The sequence below is a fragment of the Tiliqua scincoides genome, chromosome 2 (assembly GCF_035046505.1).
Source record: "Tiliqua scincoides isolate rTilSci1 chromosome 2, rTilSci1.hap2, whole genome shotgun sequence".
NCBI lineage: Eukaryota > Metazoa > Chordata > Lepidosauria > Squamata > Scincidae > Tiliqua > Tiliqua scincoides.
The window spans coordinates 261,980,871-262,002,716 of NC_089822.1; the positions used below are offsets into that span (position 1 = coordinate 261,980,871).

At 47.7% G+C, this 21,846-nt stretch overlaps 2 protein-coding genes across 2 annotated transcripts in view; both read right to left on the reverse strand.

Annotated features, from left to right (window-relative positions):
- The window catches only part of LOC136640314 (zinc finger protein 850-like), a 152,965-nt gene that overhangs the window by 107,665 nt on the left and 23,454 nt on the right, over positions 1 to 21,846 (reverse strand). The gene's annotated exons all lie outside the window — the stretch shown is intronic.
- Positions 1,926 to 20,782, reverse strand: LOC136641293 (uncharacterized). Its single transcript, XM_066617001.1, has 10 exons — positions 20,691 to 20,782; positions 17,519 to 17,609; positions 14,913 to 15,373; positions 13,961 to 14,056; positions 12,568 to 12,798; positions 12,125 to 12,147; positions 10,687 to 10,802; positions 9,200 to 9,555; positions 6,873 to 6,992; positions 1,926 to 2,840 (listed from the first exon to the last, which is right to left on the reverse strand). The coding sequence occupies exons 3-10, from the start codon at positions 15,321 to 15,323 to the stop codon at positions 1,926 to 1,928; spliced, it is 2,268 nt and encodes a 755-aa protein (XP_066473098.1). The 5' UTR covers positions 15,324 to 15,373; positions 17,519 to 17,609; positions 20,691 to 20,782.

The window sequence follows — 21,846 nt, forward strand, 5'->3', positions numbered from 1 at the left end:
AAGGTTATAGGATTACTCTCTGTGTTAAATTCACTGCTTCCTCTTTCAGTTCAAGGTTTGACGTGCAACTGATGCGATTTGAGTCAGGCTTGTCACGGTTATTCAAGGTACAAATGATCAGTGTAAGACCGTGGCGAAATATCCATCGTGCTTCCCAGTTGCAGAATTTACAGGTAGGTTCTGAGTTTCTAAAAGCAGCAAGTTCTTTTTGGGCGGATTTCAACCAGTACTACGACCTCTCCAGTGAGGCTCACCTTCCCCATTTCAATCCACTTGACCCAAGTTTCCATCACATCATTCAACAAGAATGATTTCACAGCCCACCACCATGGCTTTTTATTTAGCAGGTTTATATTTTATCTTTCAGGGTAGATTACAGGAATATTCAATGCAATAACAGATATAGTGAAAATCAAAATCTGTGCCATCAGCATTAAAAAAAGTAACAAATAAAACACATTTCAGGTGGGTGGGAAGGTTCTTCTGTCCATTGTCCAACTCCTCCTAACCTAGCACCATAGAGAGGCAGATGGGCACCTCTAAACACAACTAGAAGAGCAGAGCAGCTGCTGTAATGGCTAATGGGCAGGAGGTCTGGTCTAGAGGGTAGAGCCTCCGCTTGCCTGAAGATAACATCTGCAGGTCGCCAGTTCGAGGCCACCAGCACTGTGAATGGTGAGACCTTGAAGCAACTGACAAGCTGAGCCGAGTTATTCCACCTGCTCTTTGGTGTGAGCGAAGAAGCGCCTTGGCTACCCTCCATGTGAGAGATGAAGGAGCTGCTTGTCAGCTTGCGTGGGAGGAAATTGGAGGCCAGAATGTGAGACCAGATCAAAACGATCCATCTGAAATTTTGTGGTTCTTGAAAGATAGAACCTCTCTTTGATTGTAAAAATCCCTACGGGGATTTAGAACAGCCTGCCCGTGTAAACCGCCTTGAATAAAGTCTGAGGAGAAATCTGACGACCAAGAAAGGTGGTATATAAATACATGTATTATTATTATTATTATTATTATTATTATTATTATTATTATTATTATTATTATTAATGCAGTCAGTCTTTCTAAAAGGAAGTTGGAGGCTAATCTTTGGGTCTCCTCCCAAACATGCAATGAATGCCTGTGTAGTGATGAGTCTAGCCTAGTCTGAGGTTGCAATCCTAACCAGCTTTCCAGCACCGAGGTAAGGGCAAAGCACATAAAAGAGGACATGTCCTGGAAAAGGAGAGGACTTCTGGTCACCCTGTTCAAAGGGGAGGAGCCACTTGCATGCTGCGGTGAGTCTCCCTGCAAAATTTAGCACTCTGCACTCCCTCTAGCTATGCCCCCGCACAGCTCCCTCTGTTCCAGATCATGCTGAAGAGAGGACCATTGATCGGACATGGCAAACTGGAGCAGCGAGGTACTTGTGTGTGCCACCTTCCTCTAAGGCAGTGTTTCTCAAATTGTGGATTGGGACCTACTTGGTGGGTCACAGGCCAATTTCAGGTGGATCCCCATTCATCTCAGTATTTTATTCTTAATTTATTAGACTTGATGCTACCGTAGTATGTGACTGCATTTGGGGACATGTTACAGATCTGTTAACAGGTTACTATGTACATATGCTTTTAACGATGATAGCCAATGGGACTTACTCCTGGGTAAGTGTGGGTAGGATTGCAGCCTAGGATTGTTAAAGATTTTCCTGCTTGATGATGTCACTACAGGTCATGACATCACTTCCAGTGGGTCCCGACAGATTCTCATTCTAAAAAAGTGGGTCCCAGTGCTAAATGTTTGAGAACCACTGCTCTAAGGTCTTGCAAATTCAGACTTTCCCCTTTGGCACAATCTTGTTTGCAAGCATAAGACTCTCAGCATAGCCCATTACACTCAGCTGCCTAACTGCTGCAAGGATGGCTTTATTCTGGTCATGACACAGTCTAGCAGGGCCTGAATATTTCTTCGGAAGGAACTCCTCTCCCACTGGGCTTAGTGTTCTTGGCTGGGCTCTTGAACGTGTCGGGACAGCCTCCAAGGCTGCTGAGCTCCAGGGTCCCTGCTGGGGTAGAGACGGGAGCCCTGCGTGGCAAGGGATAGCCTATGATCTTGTAGCCACGACCCAGGGACCAACTGTAGCCAGACAATCTGAGACCCAGCCCCTGCCCCAACCTCCTGGACCTCCCTCCCTTGCTCACCCCTTGATCTTTGCTGCTGCTGCTGCCCAGGCTGTCCTCCTGCCCCTGCAGTCTTTCTCCTTGCTGCTCTTGGTCATCCTGAATCTCCTTTCCAGCTCCTTCTCCTCCTGGTTCACCTTTCCTGAACCCACTTACTGTTCTGAATCCTTCCTCTCTGCTCCTGCCCCTTGCCTCAGTATCACTTGTCCCTTTGTCCCCCTCTCGCCCTTTGAGGCTTGGCACCTGGTCTTTCTCCATTCTTCCTCTTTCTTCTCTGGGACTCTGGGTCTCCTCTCCCAAGTCCCAGTTGCCGTCTCCCACCTCCTGCTGGGTTTTCCTTCCTTCAACTCTGCTTTCTCCTGGCATTTTATTTCCTCTATCCTCAGCCTCACCAGCTCCCTTGCAACCCTCCACTTTCCTGGCCTGAACCCCTTCTGGAGCTCCCACACTCTCCTTTATATCTCCACCCTGCACTTGGTCCCACCCCTTGAAGCCCTGAAGCTCCAGCTGCCAGTCATTAGCACTCAGCCCAGGTGTCTTTGCCAGATTGGCACAGCTGGGAGCCGAGTGATGACCAAGCATTTTTCGCCATGCTGGGTTGTGGTGGCAGAGCACTTCACATGCACACTCCTCCAAGGGAGGTGCCACTGCTCCCTTGGTCCATGTCCAGAATTTTGCCTGCTGGGGGAAAAAAGTCTGCATTAGCTTGGGAGGCCACTTTTCAGTACCACACAGTAAAGCTAAAGGCTGTCACGTTAGGTACCACCATGTTAAGCAAGGACTGGTGTCCTTCATGCATTGCAATCACAAGAGGGGGCACGGACCATCCCTAGTATGAAGAGTGCACCCAGGAGGAAACAGTAGAAGGTACATATAGCCCACTTGATGGCCAGGGCTTCCTTCTCTATTGTGAGATAGGCCTGCTCAGACTTGGAGAATGTATAGTTAGTTGGCAACCTTCAGTCTCGAAAGACTCTGGTATCGCACTCTGAATGGTGGTTCTGGAACAGCATCTAGTGTGGCTGAAAAGGCCAATTCGGGAGTGACACTGGGAGGAAAAGGCCGATTCCCTTCCACACTGGGAGCAAGTGTAGTGTGTCCCTGGTCTGTCCCCCTGGTTATGGGCCTTCCTTCTTTGCCTCTGTCTGTTGGCCAAGTGTCTCTTCAAACTGGGAAAGACCATGCTGCACAGCCTGTCTCCAAGCGGGCCGCTCAGAGGCCAGGGTTTCCCACCTGTTGAGGTCCACTCCTAAGGCCTTCAGATCCCTCTTGCAGATGTCCTTGTATCGCAGTTGTGGTCTACCTGTAGGGCGCTTTCCCTGCACAAGTTCTCCATAGAGGAGGTCCTTTGGGATCCGGCCATCGCCCATTCTCACTACATGACCAAGCCAACGCAGGCGTCTCTGTTTCAGCAGTGCATACATGCTAGGGATTCCAGCATGTTCCAGGACTGTGTTGTTAGGAACTTTGTCCTGCCAGGTGATGCCGAAGATGCGTCGGAGGCAGTGCATGTGGAAAGCGTTCAGTTTCCTTTCCTGTTGTGAGCGAAGAGTCCATGACTCACTGCAGTATGGAAGTGTACTCAGGATGCAAGCTCTGTAGACCTGGATCTTGATATGTTCCGTCAGCTTCTTGTTGGACCAGACTCTCTTTGTGAGTCTGGAAAACGTGGTAGCTGCTTTACCGATGCGTTTGTTTAGCTCGGTATCGAGAGAAAGAGTGTCGGAGATCACTGAGCCAAGGTACACAAAGTCATGGACAACCTCCAGTTCATGCGCAGATATTGTAATGCAGGGAGGTGAGTCCACATCCTGAACCATGACCTGTGTTTTCTTCAGGCTGATTGTCAGTCCAAAATCTTGGCAGGCCTTGCTAAAACGATCCATGAGCTGCTGGAGATCTTTGGCAGAGTGGGTAGTAACTGCTGCATCGTCGGCAAAGAGGAAGTCACGCAGACATTTCAGCTGGACTTTGGACTTTGCTCTCAGTCTGGAGAGGTTGAAGAGCTTTCCGTCTGATCTGGTCCGGAGATAGATGCCTTCTGTTGCAGTTCCAAAGGCATGCTTCAGCAGGACAGTGAAGAAAATCCCAAACAAGGTTGGCGCAAGAACAGAGCCCTGCTTTACTCCGCTTCGGATGACAAAGGGGTCTGATGTGGAGCCATCAAAGACAACGGTGCCCTTCATGTCCTTGTGGATGTCATGAATATGTACAGTTTAGGCCTAGTAACATGTAAAGCCTGAACCAAGCTAAAACAGTAACACAGAAGTGGCTTGCAGTCCTAGCTGCTAAGGATTTACAACTCAATGGAAGGTGATAATGCAGCACATAGGCAGCCAGAAAGACGCCCATCAAGGATGGAATGCAACTGTAGATCTCCAGGGGGGAGGGAAGAGCTGAGAGGGCGAGCTTCCAGCCCCACTTCTGGAGGACAGGGTCTTTGGTCTTTGTCTCTTGGTGAGATAGGTGGTGGGTGCACATCCTGCCCCGCCAGGACCATGTGGCCTTAGGTAACTGACCTGAGGATCTACAAAAGAAGCTGACCCAGGTGAGAGTCAGAGAATAATAGAGTTAGCCAGTTAGCTTTGTTGTTTTATGCTGATATGTTTCCTAGAAGTTTTATGCCTCTAGCAATTGCTGCCTTTTGTAACTTTTTGTAACCCTTTGTACTTAATAAAGTAAAAATCCTTTTACCATGTTGGTTCATTGTCTGTTGGGGACAAAGGTTCAGAATCCTGCCTAGCTGTTCAGCAAGCTACCAAAAATCCTCATTGTGGACTAGTAACTTGAGGACTGAGACTTTAAGTAAAGGAAGTGCTCAGTGCCTACAAGGGATATAGTTAAGCCTAGAGGGTCTCGGTGTCCCTGGACTGAGGCACTGGCTCTTACAGGGTGGTGGCAGTACTACCAAACAGGGATCTTTGAGGGCTCTAGGGTTCAGAACCAAGAACTCTGAGCACCCAAAACCCTGGAAGTGAGACCAAGTATACGACAGTGGAAAGATCTGATGATGCTGAGGAGCCTGGGTGGACATCCGATCTTGGGAGAATCTTGAAGAGGCCATACCTGCTGACCAGGTCGAAAGCCTTCGTGAGATCTATGAAGGCTATAAAGAGTGGCTGTCGTTGTTCCCTGCATTTCTCCTGCAGTTGTCTAAGGGAGAATACCATATCAGTGGTGGACCTGTTGGCTCGGAATCAGCACTGCAATTCTGGACAGAAGCTCTCTGCAAGTACCTGGAGCTTCTTTAGTGCAACTCGGGCAAACAGCTTTCCTACAACGCTAAGGAGAGAGATGCCGCAGTTGTTGTTGCAGTCACTCCTGTCACCTTTGTTCTTGTACAGCATGATGATGTTTGCATCCCTCATGTCTTGAGGTACTCCACCTTCTCTCCAGCAGAGACAGAGGATTTCATGCAGCTCAGTGACAATGATCTCTTTGCAGCACTTTAGGACTTCAGCAGGGATGCTGTCTTTTCCAGGTGCCTTGCCAGAGGCAAGTTCTTCTTGCCAGAGGGTGAAGTTCTTCTAGGGTTAGTTCACTGTCAAGCTCCTCCAGCACAGGCAGGCACTCAATGTTGTTCAGCGCTTCTTCGGTGACTACATTTTCTCTGGAATATAGCTCAGAGTAGTGCTGCACCCAGCGTTCCATCTGCTGCGTCCGATCCTGGATGACCTCGCCTGCGGCAGACTTCAGAGGGGCAATTTTCTTCTGTGTTGGACCTAGGGCCTGCTTGATAACTTCATGCATCCCCTTGATGTTGCCCGTGTCAGCTGCTATCTGTATCTGGGAACAGAGCTGGAGCCAGTAGTCATTAGCACATTTCCTGGCAGACTGCTGGACTTTGCTGTGAGCAGCTCGGAGGACCTGCAGGTTGCACTCAGAATGCCTGAGAATGTATAGTTCAGGTATAACTTGGTGTGCTTCCTGGGCGGGGGGGGGGACCTTGAGGGAACATGGCCACCAGGCCAACTGTTGAGGTATCTGCCTGCAGGATGAATGGGTTAGGTCAGGGGAGAGGGAACAGGATTAGCGCAAAGAACCTGTTTGAGGTCTTGGAAAATGACCAGGCAAGCCAGAGTCCATTTCAATGGGTTTTCCTGTCTCTTCCTTGTCAGTAGGTCTGCTCTGGTTGCCAACCAGGAGACAAAGTTATGACCCCAAAGAACAACCTTTATTGTTCTAGGGAGGAGATTGATGAGCTAGGGCTTGTACATTACTCACAGTGGGTCAAATCCTCCCCCATCCAACTAGGAAACCAGTGCCATCAGTATAAGTGGCACTGAGGCCTTAATGTCCCTGCAACACCTAACCCATCAGCTGCTGGAAAATGGCCTCTGCCCCTTGGAGACTGAACAGGTAAAGGGGAATAAACCCTGTGGGACTGCAAAGGCCATGGCTTCTCAAGAGAGGGTATCTAAGGGCCTACAGTCCTTTGACTGTAATTGGGACTGGCCCCGTTGCTCCAGGAGACCCTTTATTATTGGCATCTAAGGTAAAGACCTCCAGAAGTCAACACATACCCATCCCTGGTGGCTCAGCCACAGGGTTTACACCTTCTCAATCATCCTAAGCCACATGTTCTCCAACTCCTTTCTGTTGCTTGGGCAAGTGCCAAGAAGGAAGACAGACTATGGCCCTAGGGCCACTTGTATGTGGTGCTCTGTCCAGCAGAGGCACCCTGGCCAGCTAATCCCTTTCCAAGGCTCTTACCTGCTGCTCTTGGTCAGGGGTCAGCATGCGTTCTAACTCACATTGCCCAGCCTCACTGCCCTGCAAGTCCAGGTCATCATCTTCTGCCTCAGTCGAAAGACCATCATTCTCCCTCCATGCCTTGAGCAGATTGATATGACAAACTTTAGGAGGTGGGTTCCCACCTGTCTGAGGTTCTCATAATCCACAGGCCCCACCTGCCCAATGTCTTCATAGGGGTCCTGCCACGTCATGAGGAGCTTGGACTCTGTGGTTGGAAGCTATAGCAAAACCCAGTCCCACCTTTTGAAGGATTGGGGCTGGCTCATCACAGACTCATTTTTGGACTCCATGGACCGGTCACAGGGCTTGCAACCTCAAGCATTGCAGCACAATCAGTTGTTCCATAAGAGCCACCACCACCATGGAATCTGGCCCAGCCCGGTACAACACCTCATCTTATACGGAGAAGCAGAGGTGCCCCATATAAGGTGTGAGCTTTGCCCTCCAGGGCTGCTCATTCTAATGCAGGGCCAGAGAGGGATCTGTAAATGCCTGATGTCCCCCAAAGGGGATACACTTTCCTTGGCAGCAGCTGTCACAGAAAAGTTAAAGTTGGGTAACAACATAATACAAGCCTCTGCCTGAAGACATGTTGGCTGGACACAGCTGTGAGAAAGTGGCTCATTAGAACATACCAAAAGAACCGGCATCTCTGGGATAGTGGGAGCAGCCAGCCCTTGTCTTTGGAGATAGCAGTTCCCAGAGTGGCTGATTGACCAAAGACACCTTGATTATAAACTTGTTCCAGCTGCAGGTTTTCAAGTTGAGAAGGGGAACTACCACCATGAGTTGGAGACCTACTTTTAGAAAGGTCAGCTGGCTTCACTTTCTAATTGGCTGCTGGGTCCATAAGAGTGATTAGTTGGGAGTTCCTTTGTCTTAATTCTTCTCTGGTCTGAAGACCAGAGCTTTGACCACCTGTTCCAGAATGGGCCACCTCTACTGCAGTGGAATTGGCTGTAGTTTGAGCTTTATGAATGCGAGAGCTTAGGTGAGCCATAGTGTTAGCCTTAGGAGTTAGCTTTTATTATTTTTTAAGTTGTTGTGTATTGTATGCCCTTTCTAAATTCCTAAAACTATGCTTAATGAAGTGCCTGTCCTTTGACTACTTAAATTGTTTAATTCTTTAATAAATCCAATCTATTTACAACTGTGTGGATTACTGGGTCAACAAAAGGGGGAAATGGTTGTGGATGGTATCCATCAGCTTGATTCTATTCTACCCTGTAAGTTATGACAGGCTCTTGTTTAAGGTCGAGTGGGGAAGATCTGGCTGGGGCCCAGGTTGTTGAGTGGTGTCTGTAAAACTGGCCTGTTTATATGGCATGTGAGCTCCCTTGGATTGAGTGAACAATTGGGGGGAATAATAAAAATAATAAAAATAATAAAAATAATCTTTATTTGTATCCCGCCCTTCTCCCTGAAAGGGACCCAGGGAAAATATACTGGAGCCAACAGGGGCAGGAGGTCTGGTCTATAGGGCTGAATCTCCGTTTGCCTGAAGATAACATCCGAAGGTCACCAGTTCGAGGCCACTGGCACCATGAATGGTGAGACCTTGAAGCAGCTGGCAAGCCCAGCAGAGTTAATCCACCTGCTCTTGGAGAGATGAAGGAGCTGCTTGTCAACCTGCGTGGTAGGAATTTGGAGGCCAGAAAGTGATAACAGACCATAAAAGATCCATCTGAAATGTTGTGCAGTTCTTGAAAGACAGAACCTTTCTTCAATTGTAAAAAACCCTACGGAGATTTAGAACAACCTGCCTATGTAAACCGCCTTGAATTAAAGTCTGAGGAGAAATCTGACAACCAAGAAAGGCAGTACATAAATGCCTGTATTATTATTATTATTATTATTATTATTATTATTATTATTATTATTATTAGGGGTGATAAGAAGTCTGATGGGTTTACAGCCCTGACAATTGCCCGACTTGGAGGCTTCCTCCTGACTGTCACAGCAGCCAACATTTCTGGCACCAACAACTCCTGGGCTCTTACCTCCTGGAACAAGCAGGCAAAGCTTGGTCAGTCTCCACCCAAGACAACCTCACAGACCAAGTGGGTGAGTATCTCTACCCCTGGGTGGTGTTCCTGCCCTTGTACTTCCAGGAGGGCCATCCTAGTGGGGCATGACTTAACGTCCCCATGAATGCACATAAGCTAGATGGGTTTTCATAACAGCTCTGTATGCCTGGACTGCATACAGGTGTGGTGGCAGCCCAAGCCCCTCCTGTCTAGCCAGGCTTTCACCATAATTTCCCCCCTAGGCCCTCAGCTCCTTACCTGGGTGGAAGTCCTGACATTTGCCTGCAAACAATCCATGAAAGGACAGTCCCACTTGATGTGGCCAGGCTGCCCACAGGTGCAACATAGTGGAAGTGTGGGTATCGCAGCTGGTAGTTTTCCCGCCCAGGCTTTTGGTTCCTTGAGTAGACCCACATAGTATGCTAGAGGTAGAGTAGGAGTTCTGCTTGTTCGTTCTCCCTGGAAGGTCAGGCGTAACCCACTTGGCTTCAAAGCAATCCCATGTGGAAGGGGTCCAGGGGGTCGGCAGTTTGCCTTCTTTGCAGGCCCTGTGACAGGTGCAGAGTAGGTGCCCATAGCTGCTTCATAGGACTCAGTGAGTCTTACTGCCTCTTCTAGAGAAGAAGGAGCATGACAGAGGACCCGGTTATGGGCAGTGATGGGCAGAATGGCCAAAAATCTCTCTACCATGATGACCTCTGATCTTATCCACTGTGCAACTTCAACCACCATATTCATTTAACCCTTATCTTCCTGCTCACCACCTAAGGGTTGGACCCCCTCTCACCTATCTCCTTGGAGAAAAGGGTGTTCAAAGTGGCTGGTTTGACTTTATTGTAATCAATAGCCCCTTGGGAATATGTGACCGTGGCAGCTTGGGCAGTGCCCATGAGGCATGGTGTAAGGATGGCAGCCCCCTGGGCCCCAAGGCCATGCTGCTACAGAGCCAACCCTCTCAAATGTGTCGAGATCGGCCTTGGGTCATTTTCAGGATCTTAAAAATGGACCTCACTACTGGACCAGAGGCCCGGACCCCCACCATCAAGAGGGCCTGAACGGGAAGTAAAGTGCAACAGGACAGCCAGCTGCTGCCCCACCAGTTTGGCTAGCAGTTTCACCAGTTGGATCTGCTGCTGGACTCCCACCAGGCCAACAAGGAGTTCCATCCAGGTCCTGTTTAAAATGACTTGGAAGAGCAGAGCATGCGGGCTTGATGTGGCTTTGGAGCCACATCAAATGCTCTGGGGTCATTCTAAACAGGACTCAGGCACCCAGAGCAGAGATAAAGAGGTAGGGGGCTGGAGATAAAGCTGGAGATAAAGCTGGAGATAAAGAGGCAGGGGGCTCTATGACTCACTTGGTTCCCTTCCCTTCCAGCCATCCCAGCTCAGGTGCTGGGGGCTCACCAGCTGGGCATGATTAAGCATATAGAAACACATTTTATGGATGGTGAATAGGGACAGCAATGACTTTATCAATGTAAATATCCCCACCCATTTACATAGCAGCACTTCTCTCTCTTACACACACAAATGCACAGAGCACCCCTCCCTTTGTCTCATACTGCCAAACACATACAGCTGCGCGTGCTCTTTCTCACTCACACACACAAACACACCACTTACTCATATACGAACTGCTGCCCCCCCACCTGCTGGCTTCCACTGCCTTAACCAATGCAAACTTGGAATGTTCCCTGAATGTTCTCTCTATATCCACCCCCCTTCCTGAGCTCTCCCCAGTACCTTTATATTTCTCTGTGATCTTTTCTATAGCTGCATTTTTCTGAGAGCAAATTCTGATAATTTCTTCCAGCCCAGGAGACAGTACCACTGTGTGCCCAATTTCTTTGTTCTCATAGCTGGAAAAAAAAAAATAGTTGTATTGTGAGGCACAAGACTTGACTTGAGCAGGAACTTATTTATGTGGAAGAACGTCTGCATCAAGCACCAAGCCGCTCTTCCCACTGGTGGATAAAACTGTGATTCCCTCCCCTCATTCTAATAGTAATTTCTTTGCTATTTGTTTTTGGGATAGGGAGGGATAACAAAATATGAGCTGAAATATCTCAAGGCAGAGGCCTGGTGGCAGAGAACACACTCCACACATAGACTATTACAGGTTCAATCTATGATATTTTCAGTTGAAAGATTCTTTGGTAGGTTGAAAAAGATCTTCAGCTGGGAACCTTGGAAAGCCACCACCAGTGAGAGTATGCCTTATGTTTTGGATGTCTTATGTCTTATGCAATTGTCTGTCTCAGGATGGCAGCTGCCCATCCAAATTCCACATGAGATAGCGCTTGATGGCACTGACACAAAAGTAGCCTGGGAGTAAAAGGCCACTATCCCGGTCCCACAATATGAAAGAGGCCAGATCCTCAGCTTAACAGATCATCAGCTTAACACCATCCTTAAAGTGGTGGTTCTTAAAACCTGCAGTCCACGGATGGGTTTCAGGGGGTCCACAAACCACACATACAATTCCATCTGTATTCCATTGTGTGCATTTTTCTGAGGATGCGGCCCATAGCTTTCATCAGATTCTCAAAGGGGTTCATGACCAAAAAGGTTAAGAACCAGTGCCTTAGAGCACAATCTTATGCAGGGGTGTCAAACCCCTGCCTGCAGGCCCGATGTGGCCCCTGGAAGCAAATTCTCTGCCCCCACCTGTTACAATTGGGCTCTCCCAGCATAATTGGACTCTCTCATATCTTGAAAGTATGGAAAAGATTTGCACATTTTCTCATCTGTCATTTGCAGCTAATGAGTTTCTACATGCAGCTTTTTAAACCCTTCCATGATGAGCTGCATCTGACAAAATTCCCTCTTCTATACAGTGGTTGAAGGTCTGGACACTCTGTTCTACTTTGTATCTGGTTACACCAGATACAATAAACATGATCACCTTTTTAAAGGTTCCAGGACTCTGCTTTTGTTGCGACAAAATAAGGTGGCTGGAATTCTGGAACAGATCCCAAGGACATCACTGTAGCATTTACCACACTGCATGGGAAATATACTTAATTTCATGAACCCTTGTGCTATCCCACAGATGAAAGCTGCTTCTGAAGTTAGAATGTGACACTATTTCAGAAAAAGGGGGGGGGGGCACATTTCAACTGGGATCAAAGTTCTTCCACATTAGATGCAAAACAAACCAAGTAGAGACATGAGCACTTACTTTTTCAAGGTGCTTCCAATGTTCTGAAAGAGGAACAAGATATTATTATTATTAACAGTATTTATATACCGCTTTTCAACTAAAAGTTCACAAAGCGGTTTACAGAGTAAAATCAAATAACTAATGGCTCCCTGTCCCAAAAGGGCTCACAATCTGCCACACCAGCAGACAGCCACTCGAACAGACACTGCTGGGGTGAGGTGGGCCAGTTACTCTCCCCCTGCTAAAAAAGGAGCACTCACTTGAAAAAGTGCCTCTTACCCAATTAGCAGGGGTAAGTGGATCTCAGCTACATATACAGAACACACAGTCAGCAACTCATTGCTCTAATGGAGAATCACTTTCCCCTACAATCTCTGGGGAGGGGAAACTAGTTTTCAGTAGCAGAGTCAAGTTTCCTTTATCCTCAGGCCCCATAAAGCTGTCTTTCTGTTATATCCCACCTGCAGGAATTCACCCGCTGGCTGCTGGCACTTCCTTTCCATTTTTTTGATCCACTTATTGAGACGGGAAACCTCCTTGGAGAGTTTGGTGGCATTTTCTTCATGCTTCTCCTCAATCTCTTTCTTCAGTTCATCAAGCTGGGAAAGCCAGAGGTCCTCTTTTTCCTCCAGAAACGTGTGCAATTGCTGAAAGACAGAACTCACCTTCTGCTTCTCCGCTTCCAGCTGTTCCTGAGGAAACGCACAGAACTTGGGTAGGGTCAGAAGTGGAACATGATCATCAGTTAAGGAAAATGAGCTTGAAGTCAAATGAGTACATTTTGCCCTGATCCTATCTGGCTTTGCAGCGATGGATTTTACCATCTGCTGACATAAGTCCCAGTCCAGAATCACAAAAGGTACCCTGTTGTTCTTCTGCACTTTGGTACTGCTGACACAAACAGCTTACCCAGCCTGTGCTGGAACAGGTAAGGTAGGGCATAGTGGGGGTGGTTCGGGGTCGGATCGGGAGAGAATAGGGTAGGCAGGGGGTGGATCTTGACAGCAGTCACACATGCCCAGATCCTATCCTCTTTTTCTTGACCTGACATGCCTCTCGTGGCTCTTCCACTTTTATGTAAAAACTGTAAGTGCCTTTTTAAAGCTTCCAGGAGGCCTCCTGAGGCTGGGGGAGGCTGCATGCTGCCTGCCTGGGCCTCAAAACACCTGCCGGATGCAACCGCAAGGCACTTTTGGTCCATCTGGGAAGTCTCTGGTCGCATCCGGGAAGTCTCCCTCAGGCATGGTACCCAGGGTCTTGTACCCCCTGTCCCCCCCAAGGAACACTAGTGCAATGGTTCTCAAACATTTTAGCTCTGTGACCCACTTTGTAGAATGAAAATCTATCAGGACCACTAGAAGTGAAGTCATTAACCTGGAAGTGATGTCATGGCTGGAAGTGACATCATCAAGCAGGAAAATTGCTAAGACCTCAGTACGACAAAATTAAATGAATTAAAGTAAATTAAAAGTTTACAAATAGGTTAAAAAAATTATTTAAAATAAAGAAGAACCCTCTTAATTAACCCTCCTCAGTTGCTGATCTAATTTTAAAAAAATTCCCTAAACATTCCAAAGGCTGCAATCCTAGCCAGGAGTAAGCCCCATTGACTATCATTGTTAAAAGCGTAGTAGCTTGTTAAGAATACAGATCTGTAACATTTTCCCAGATGCAGTCACATACCATGGTAGCATCAAGTCTAAGATATTAAAAATAAAATACACATTGAAGTGAATGGGGATCCACCTGAAATTGGCTTGAGAGACAGCTAGTGGTTCCCAACCCACAGTTTGAGAAACACTGCACTAGTGCACACAAATGCATCTGATGTGAATCATAATAAGAAAGACCTACCAGGCATTCCTGGCACTTCAGTTCTTCAACCAGTTTCCTATCCACAAGATTTCCTCTGTCTTTCTCCAGTGACTTCTGCTGGAGCTTGATTTTGTCCTGTGTCAACAGAAAATACTTTTTATTCTTTCAGCCCACCTGATACCAAGCAGTGATTTAAAACCATGTCAGATCTGTGTTGGCTCCAGATAATGGAGGAACCTCAGCAACACACCCTTCACAATCCCACCTTTTTCAGAAGGGATCCCTCCCCCAGAGTGGCATTATCAAAGACTATTTGCTTGTCCTTTCCTTCTGGGCCAAATCCTACTACCATTGCCTGAGGCAGGAGCAGCTGAGTGACAGCTGATCACAAGTGCTTGCAAATGAACAGTGGCAGCGAGAGAAGTGCACTCTTTTACCTGCTAGCTTCCTTGGTCAAAAGAAAGCTAGCTGGTAGTGACAGCAAGGAGAAGTCACAGAATCAGGAGGCTCTGATAATCAGCAGTGGAATCCCTATTGATGTAAGGGCTCTATCAAGGCTATGCCCCAATCCATGCAGTTAAGCAACATTTTTTTAAATTTTAAAGAGCAAGTTTACTCATACAGAAGTGTCAGCTACTTAAAAAGCCACCAGATGTCCCTGGAGGAAGGGTGCTCCTCTGGGAAGAAACAGGATGGATTCATAGTCTCCCTGGTGGGATGATTGCTGGAGCCCAAAAGGGAAAGGGCCTGACACTGTCATGACTTTTTCCACTATAAACACCAAATGGAAGAGATGCCCTCCCCCCAAGTGCCCCTGAGCATGAGCAGAGTGTATTTCTTTCATCCTTGACAACACCCAAATGCCTAGAACCAACAGAAGGGCTTCTGAAGCAGAGGGTGCTATTTTCAGATGGACACCCGGCATCTTTCTTTCTACAGTTACTGAACATACTGTACTCCACCACTGCCAAAGACCTAGATTATTTCCTACCCTGTATTCCTGGACAGCTTTTTCCAGAAGAAGCACAGAGTGTTGATTATGTTCTGGGGAGTGCTCACAAATCAGACACACCAATTCTTCGTCTTCCTTGCAGAAGAGCTGGAGCTTTTCATGATGTTTTTTACACATGTTCTCTTTACCTTGGGTTGATTTGCCCAGTTTAATTTTCTCCACTATATTTGACAGCTGCCAGTTGGGTTGCAAAGTCCCTTTCTGGATCCGGGTCTTGCAGAGGGGACACCTCACTGTCTTCACTTTGGCTCTTTTCTGGCAGTAACCAGTGATGCAACTCCGACAGAAGTTGTGGCGGCAGTCCAGGGTCACCGGGTCAGTCAGGCACTCCAAGCAGATGGGGCACATGGCTTCCCGCTCCACTTCAGTGGACTGTGGGGCTGAAGCCATGATAGGTGGAGTCTCTGAGGGTTGTTCTTAGAAAATGCTGCATTTGTTATCTGTAAGAGGACAGAAGAGTGCCAGTGATCTAGAGAAGGAAGTAAGGCCTATCATGAAACCAGCATTTTCCAATCTCTCCTGTAGGAGGGAGTCTCTGTTGCAGAAGCTACACTATGATGTACTCATCATCAAAATTCCACCACTTTACCACCCCTTCCCCGGGTAAAGCAAGTAGCCCCACAATGGGGCTACTCAATTCTATGACGACCCAAGGGTTGGCATAAAATTCAGAGCCTCCATGTTGGGTGGACAGCCCGACACAGAGACTCAGGACCTGGTGGAGCAAAGCTCCACCCGGCCCGCCTCCCCCCACCCCGCTCCCTCCCCTGGCATGCCTCCTCCCCACCTTCTTCCTGCCTCCTCCCGCCCCAGAACGCCTCTTCTCCGCCTCGCCCCACACCCCCACCTACCTATCCGCTGCCTGGCAGTCCATGCAACTACCAAGCAGTGAAGCTCTGGCGCTTTGCCAGGGCTAGCCCAGCGCCGGCCAGCACTGGGCTAGCACCAGTGCTCCACCAGCGCTAGGGCCTGCAAACATGCCTTACGGCACATTTGCATCAGTGCACACCGGTGGTGAGCTGAATAGGATCCCTGAATAGGATTGGGCCCTGAATTATTTTATTCTATGGAACTGTTTCAATCTAATTGATTTATGTTTTTGTTTTTACTGTTGTATGCTACCATGGCTAACTTTCAAGTAGAAAATAGCTAATTAATGCTTTATTGTACATAAATGAAGATATACACTGATATTGACACTTCCAAATTTTTTTAGAATTTAGACTGGAGTCATGTTTTGCCAACCACAAAATTCCAAGTTACTGGGAAAAATGAAAGGTATTCACCAATTGTGGGGAAGGAGGAATGGCATAAACCAGGGGTGCTCAAACTTTCAACTTTAGGGATGCTGGACCTTTAACAAGTGTATAGAAGAGAGAATTGCAGCAGGTGCAACTTGTCATCCCACAGATGAAGGCCTTTTTACAAGTGCCGCCGCCTAGGGAGGTACGTGGGCGGCTGCAAGAAATAGGGCCTTCTCAGTAGTGGCACCAACGCTATGGAACTCCCTTCCCCTTAAGTCAAGAATGGCTCCCTCTCTTGAGACCTTTCAGCAAGGCCTGAAGACCCTTCTGTTTAAACAGGCCTTCTGAGTTCTTGGCCTTTTAACATCTTTTTAATATCTTTTAATATTTTTTTTTACAGGCCTGATTCTTTTATGACTTGCTGCTGCTCTATTCTCTTTTTACTTATTTTTACTCTGACTGCTGTTTTTAGTATGTGTTAATATGTTGTAAGCCGCCTTAAGTCCCTTTGGGGAGAAAGGTGGGGTAGAAATAAAGTTATTATTATTATTATTATTATTATTATTATTATTATTATTATTATTATTATTATTATTATTATACACTTGTTAAAGGTCCAGCATCCCTAAAGTTGAAAGTTTGAGCAACCCTGGCATAAACAATACACTATCAGCCCAATCCTATGCATGTCTACTCAGAAGTAAGTCCCATTATAGTGAATGGGGGTTACTCCCAGGAAAGTGTGGATAGGATTGTAGCCTAAACCAGTGGTTCTCACATGTTTAGCACAGGGACTCACTTTTTAGAATGAGAATCTGTCAGGACCTACCAGAAGTGATGTCATGACCAGAAGTGACGTCATCCAACAGGAAAATTGTTCACAATCCTAGGCTGCAGTCCTACCCACACTTACCCAGGAGTAAGTCCCATTGACTATCATTGTTAAAAGCATATTCTTAGTAGCCTGTTCAAAGTACAGATCTGTAACATGTCCCCAAATGCAGTCACGTACCATGGCAGCATCAAGTCTAATATATTAAAATAAAATATTGAAATGAATGGGGACCCACTTGAAATTGACTTGCGACCCACCTAGTGGGTCCCGAGCTACAGTTTGAGAAACACTGCAGTAAACTTTCTGAATGGGGAAAAGAGCACACAACATACAGTTTACTACTGCCATGGAAAGAATTACCACAATCACTGCCAAGTGGACATAGAGCAGGCTGTGAGATTGGAAAGAGCTACAAGATGGAAAGAACAATTTGAAAGACATTACCTTACATCTTGCTTCAAAAGATTAAGCATGACAAAGTGACCAGAATCTGATAGGTGACTCACACAATGGCGATGTCCTGGGAACTCTTGAGATAATAAGTTCATTATGACAGCATCACACATGGCCATGTGGTTGAAGTCAGACTGAAGCATGCTTGGGATCATTAGAAAAGGTATTGAAAATAAGACGGCTAATATTAGAATACCATTGTACAGTTTATGCTTTTTACACTGTCCAGTGAATTATTGTTGCAACTCTGTCATGCCTTTTTTTGTAGTCAGTCTGCACAAGACACTTGTGCTGGGGTGAATAGGGATGGTTACTCTCCCCCTGGTAAATATAAGAGGAATGCCACTTGTAAATGTGCCTCCTGCCCAGTTAGCAGGGGAACCGCTAGTAGCTCTACCTCCCCTGACAAGCCTTGTGTCAGAGAAAACATCTCCCAGATGAAGGAAGCCTGGCCAAGGGAAGTAGCATCTAGTGGTTAGCGCACGTGCACCACTTCCTGCTTTCCATTTACTGCACCAGCAGCTGAATGGTGGAGGTTCTATCTGTGGCCACTATCCCAGGCTGCAGAGAACAGGCAGATGACGGCCACCTGGTAATGAATTTCAGAGAGCCCTGAAACACAGGAGTTCTTATTAAAAATCAAAACCACAGTAATGTGTCAATTACCTGAATCCTTGGACCAGGTTGTCCAAGGGTCAAAGTGTAACTAGTTTATTTAAACTGGATGTGAAAAGGAATGAAACAATATGGGAAAAGACTCTTGGGCAGTCAAAGGAGAAGGAGAGGAACAGAAAATGCCTGAGCTTTCTGGACAGGCATGTTGGCATCCTTCAGTCTCGGAAGACCATGGTGTCACGCTCTGAATTGTGGCTCTGGAACAGAGTGTCCTCTCCAGTGCGCGAAGCCTGGGTAAAGTAGGTATGGAGGATAGGCTGTTACCCATGCAGCAAATCCCCCCTCTCCACGTCGCTGAAATGGTCCAATGGAAAGGCAGAAGCCAATACGGTTGGTTCCAGCGGCGTCGCAGGAGTTGCCAGAACGTGACTGTGTTCTGCCATGAACTGCCTCAGGGACTCCGGCTCCGGATTTTGCCTCGAGGTTGACTCCTGAAGCCTTTTCCATAACTGGATGTAGCCACAAGGCAGTGGAGGTTTGGAATCAGAGTTTTCCTTCTCTCAGATGAGCTGCCTTCCCAGGCTGATGAGTCCCATCTACCGGGTGGCTGTTCAGTCGCCTCTTACAAGTACAGCCAAACTGAGGGCCTATTCTTATCCCCAGCCCCCAGGGGGGTCTGGACAGGAAAGGACTCAAAAAGAGTTACAAATGCAGGAACCAGCAATGCCCAGAAGATGGAGCTGAGACACTGCCCAATTGCTAAGCACATACCAATTCTGGAAGGGGGGAAGCCATTCTAGGCAGGAAGACAAGCCGGATCCAACAGCACATTATGGGAATAAACTTTGTTGTTTCCAAAGAAAGCACAAAGGCTGCTTGCAAAGGATGTCCCAGCACATTTTAGGGTGCAGAGAAGCTTCTGGAGAGATGTCCAAAAAAGTGTCCAAAAAACATAGAAAATCAGGCAAAGAATACAGGAAAAAACAGGCATTGAAGGCCTCTGAGGGGGGCAGAGACTCGGGGTGAGGCACAGTGGTGAGGCCCTTGCTGGTGAGGCACAGTGGCATGGAGCTCTGTGACTAGGAAGTGACCTATGACATCACTGCCAAGCGTCCAGGTCACAAATGTCCACTTTTGACTGTTTAAAAGATAGACAAGTTTGGAGTAAAGTTTGAACAGTGGGCAGATCTCAGTGGTTTGGACCAGGGCCTCTGAGAAGAATTTTATCTGGGGGTACAAAGTTTCTTTTGGGCCCCTTTGCAAAGGGGGAGGGGTGAAACAGAGCCGGGGAGGGTGGTGAGCAGAATAGGGGCAGGGAGGGGCGAAACAGGGTGGGGGGAGGGTAGAGACAGCTGGAAAAGTCTTCGGAGTCCAGGTCTACTAACCCATGTGGCATCAGTAGCATCCCCAGCATCCTGTGCGGGCAACAAGTCTGAGTAGATTGGAAAATGTAAGATCTCAGGAACTTTCTGGGCCCCTTCCTTTGGCTCCTGGACCCCCTTTTTGACCCTGGGCCTGGGTACAAATTACCCCCTTTACCCTTCTCTCCTAGGCCCTGGTTTGGACTTTATATGAGCTAAGAATTGCCACTGTTCAGCAACTGAACATTAAAAGTAGGCCTAAAGGAGGTTTCTCTTAAGCATGTACAGAGTCCCTTCTTTCCCTTCACTCCTTGTACCTACTGGGCTCCAACACATCTGAAATTTTGAACAGGGCTCTCTGATGAGTGGGAATGGTATCCTGGAACAAATGAGACCCCTAAGCATTTCTCTAGAGCAGTGATTTTCAACCTTTTTCATCTCAAGGCACACTGACAAGGTGCTAAAATTCTCAAGGCACACCATCAGCTTTTTGAAAATTGACAAGGCACACCATGCTGCCAGTGGGGGGCTAACATCCCCCAATGGCCCTAATAATAAATTATCCTCCCCAAATTCCCAAGGCACACCTGCAGACTATTTGCGGCACACCAGTATGCCACGGCACACTGGTTGAAAATCGCTGCTCTAGAGGGTCTACCACCGGTCCAATACAACTATGAAATTGCTTTGAAAAATTAAGACTCCATGGGGGGGAGGGGAGAACACATACTGGTTACTGTATACATCATTTGAACCTTGATCCTGCCGTGAAACTGCAATTTTTTTTCTCATTCCTCCCTTGCCTGCTCTGCTAAGAACATAAGAAAAAACCCAATTGGATCAGGCCAAAAGCCCATCTAGTCCAACCTGCTGTATCTCACAGTGGTCTGCTACACTGGTCCAGAATGGTGGGGAAAGTGACACTATCCTAGCCTTCCAACCCCCCCCCCAGCACCTGCCAGCCACATCCCAGTCTCTGTGGTGGGGGCACAGGAGGACAAAGCTACCAGACTTGATGACTGCATAAAAGAGAGGGGGAGGCTTCTGCTTTCTCTTACCATATGTCATGTTGCCAAATTTTTCAAATTTCAAGATTTTTCAAATCTTGAAAAACGGGGCCAAAATTCTCTATCACCCCCTTCGCCGCTGCCCCTCTTCCCAAGCAATGTGGTACACAACCCACAGATCTGTCCCTTTAAAAGCTCCCCCCCCCCAAAATCTGCACTCTCTCAATGTCCAGGGATCTTACCTTCCTTCTTGAAATTCTCCACCCACACCACTGCAGGCCAGTCTCTCTCCATTTTTGTTCTTGTTGCCCACCAACAAGAAGCAGCCAGTTGGTCAGCCTCTCTGACTGTTGCTGCAACCACAGATCAACCTTCCAAAGTGCACACTCTCAGAGGAAACAGGAAAGTTTCAAAACCTGATTTTTCCTCTTTCAGCCAATCCGCCTTCCCATTGCATCAGGGGAATGCTGGCCCAAGCACTTGAATAAACAGCCAGCTCCTAACTCCAGCCAAGTCTTTGTTTTCTTTCCCTGACACCAGCACTGCACCATTTCTTCCTCCTCTTCCTCACTTATGTGGTTGGTTAGGAAAGCAGTTGGGTGGGCATGGAGAGGAGGACAGAAGAGGCTTGAAGCTGGAAACAGCTCCTCCCTAGGCAGATCACAGGTCCAACTGCCCTTCAGCCTGCTTCTCTCTTGCTCAGGCATCTTCACACAGCTGTGCAACTGCATTCATTCTCCGTTCTCCCACTTACCTACCGCAGTGGCCATGAGAGGAGGGTAAAAGGAATAATTTGTACCCAGGCCCGGGGTCAAGAAGGGGGCCCAGAAATTTCAGAGATCTTACATTTTCCCATCTCACCCAGATCCACTTCCCATGTGGGATTCTGGGAACGCAAACCAGAAGCACCAGGCCAAGGAAAGCATCCATGACACTCCTCAGCACAGTGTCAAATCTGGGAGGAAACTGGTCGCTACAGCAGCGCTTTGGCCTGTAGAGCCATTTACCACGAAGGAGCGTAGAGGAGCTCAGGGGCACAGTGGGCTATGGGACATGGGCTATGTCAGAAGGCCAGATGCAAGGGAGGGCACCAGGATGAGGTCTCTTTCTGGTGTGCTCCCTGGGGCATTTGGTGGGCCGCTGTGAGATACAGGAAGCTGGACTAGATGGGCCTATGGCCTGATCCAGTGGGGCTGTTCTTATGTTCTTAACTACAATTCCCAGGAGGCCTTGCAGGTCTCTTGTTATCTGGTGTGCTCCCTGGGGCATCTGGTGGTCCGCTGTGAGATACAGGAAGCTGGACTAGATGGGCCTATGGCCTGATCCAGCGGGGCTGTTCTTATGTTCTTAGTGGCGGGAATACAGCTGCTGCAGAAGGAGGTTTTGGTGCACACAAGA

What these genes read in the sequence shown, in the direction of transcription:
- LOC136641293 (XM_066617001.1), bottom strand. Translation starts at nt 15,323, where the DNA reads ATGGCTTCAGCCCCACAGTCCACTGAAGTGGAGCGGGAAGCCATGTGC. An exon ending in AAGCTGTCCAGGAATACAGG is followed by an intron (nt 14,057 to 14,912) that starts GTAGGAAATAAT and finishes CTGTTGACACAG; the next exon opens with GACAAAATCAAGCTCCAGCA. An exon ending in CCCCTGACCAAGAGCAGCAG is followed by an intron (nt 2,841 to 6,872) that starts GTAAGAGCCTTG and finishes TTTTTCCCCCAG; the next exon opens with CAGGCAAAATTCTGGACATG.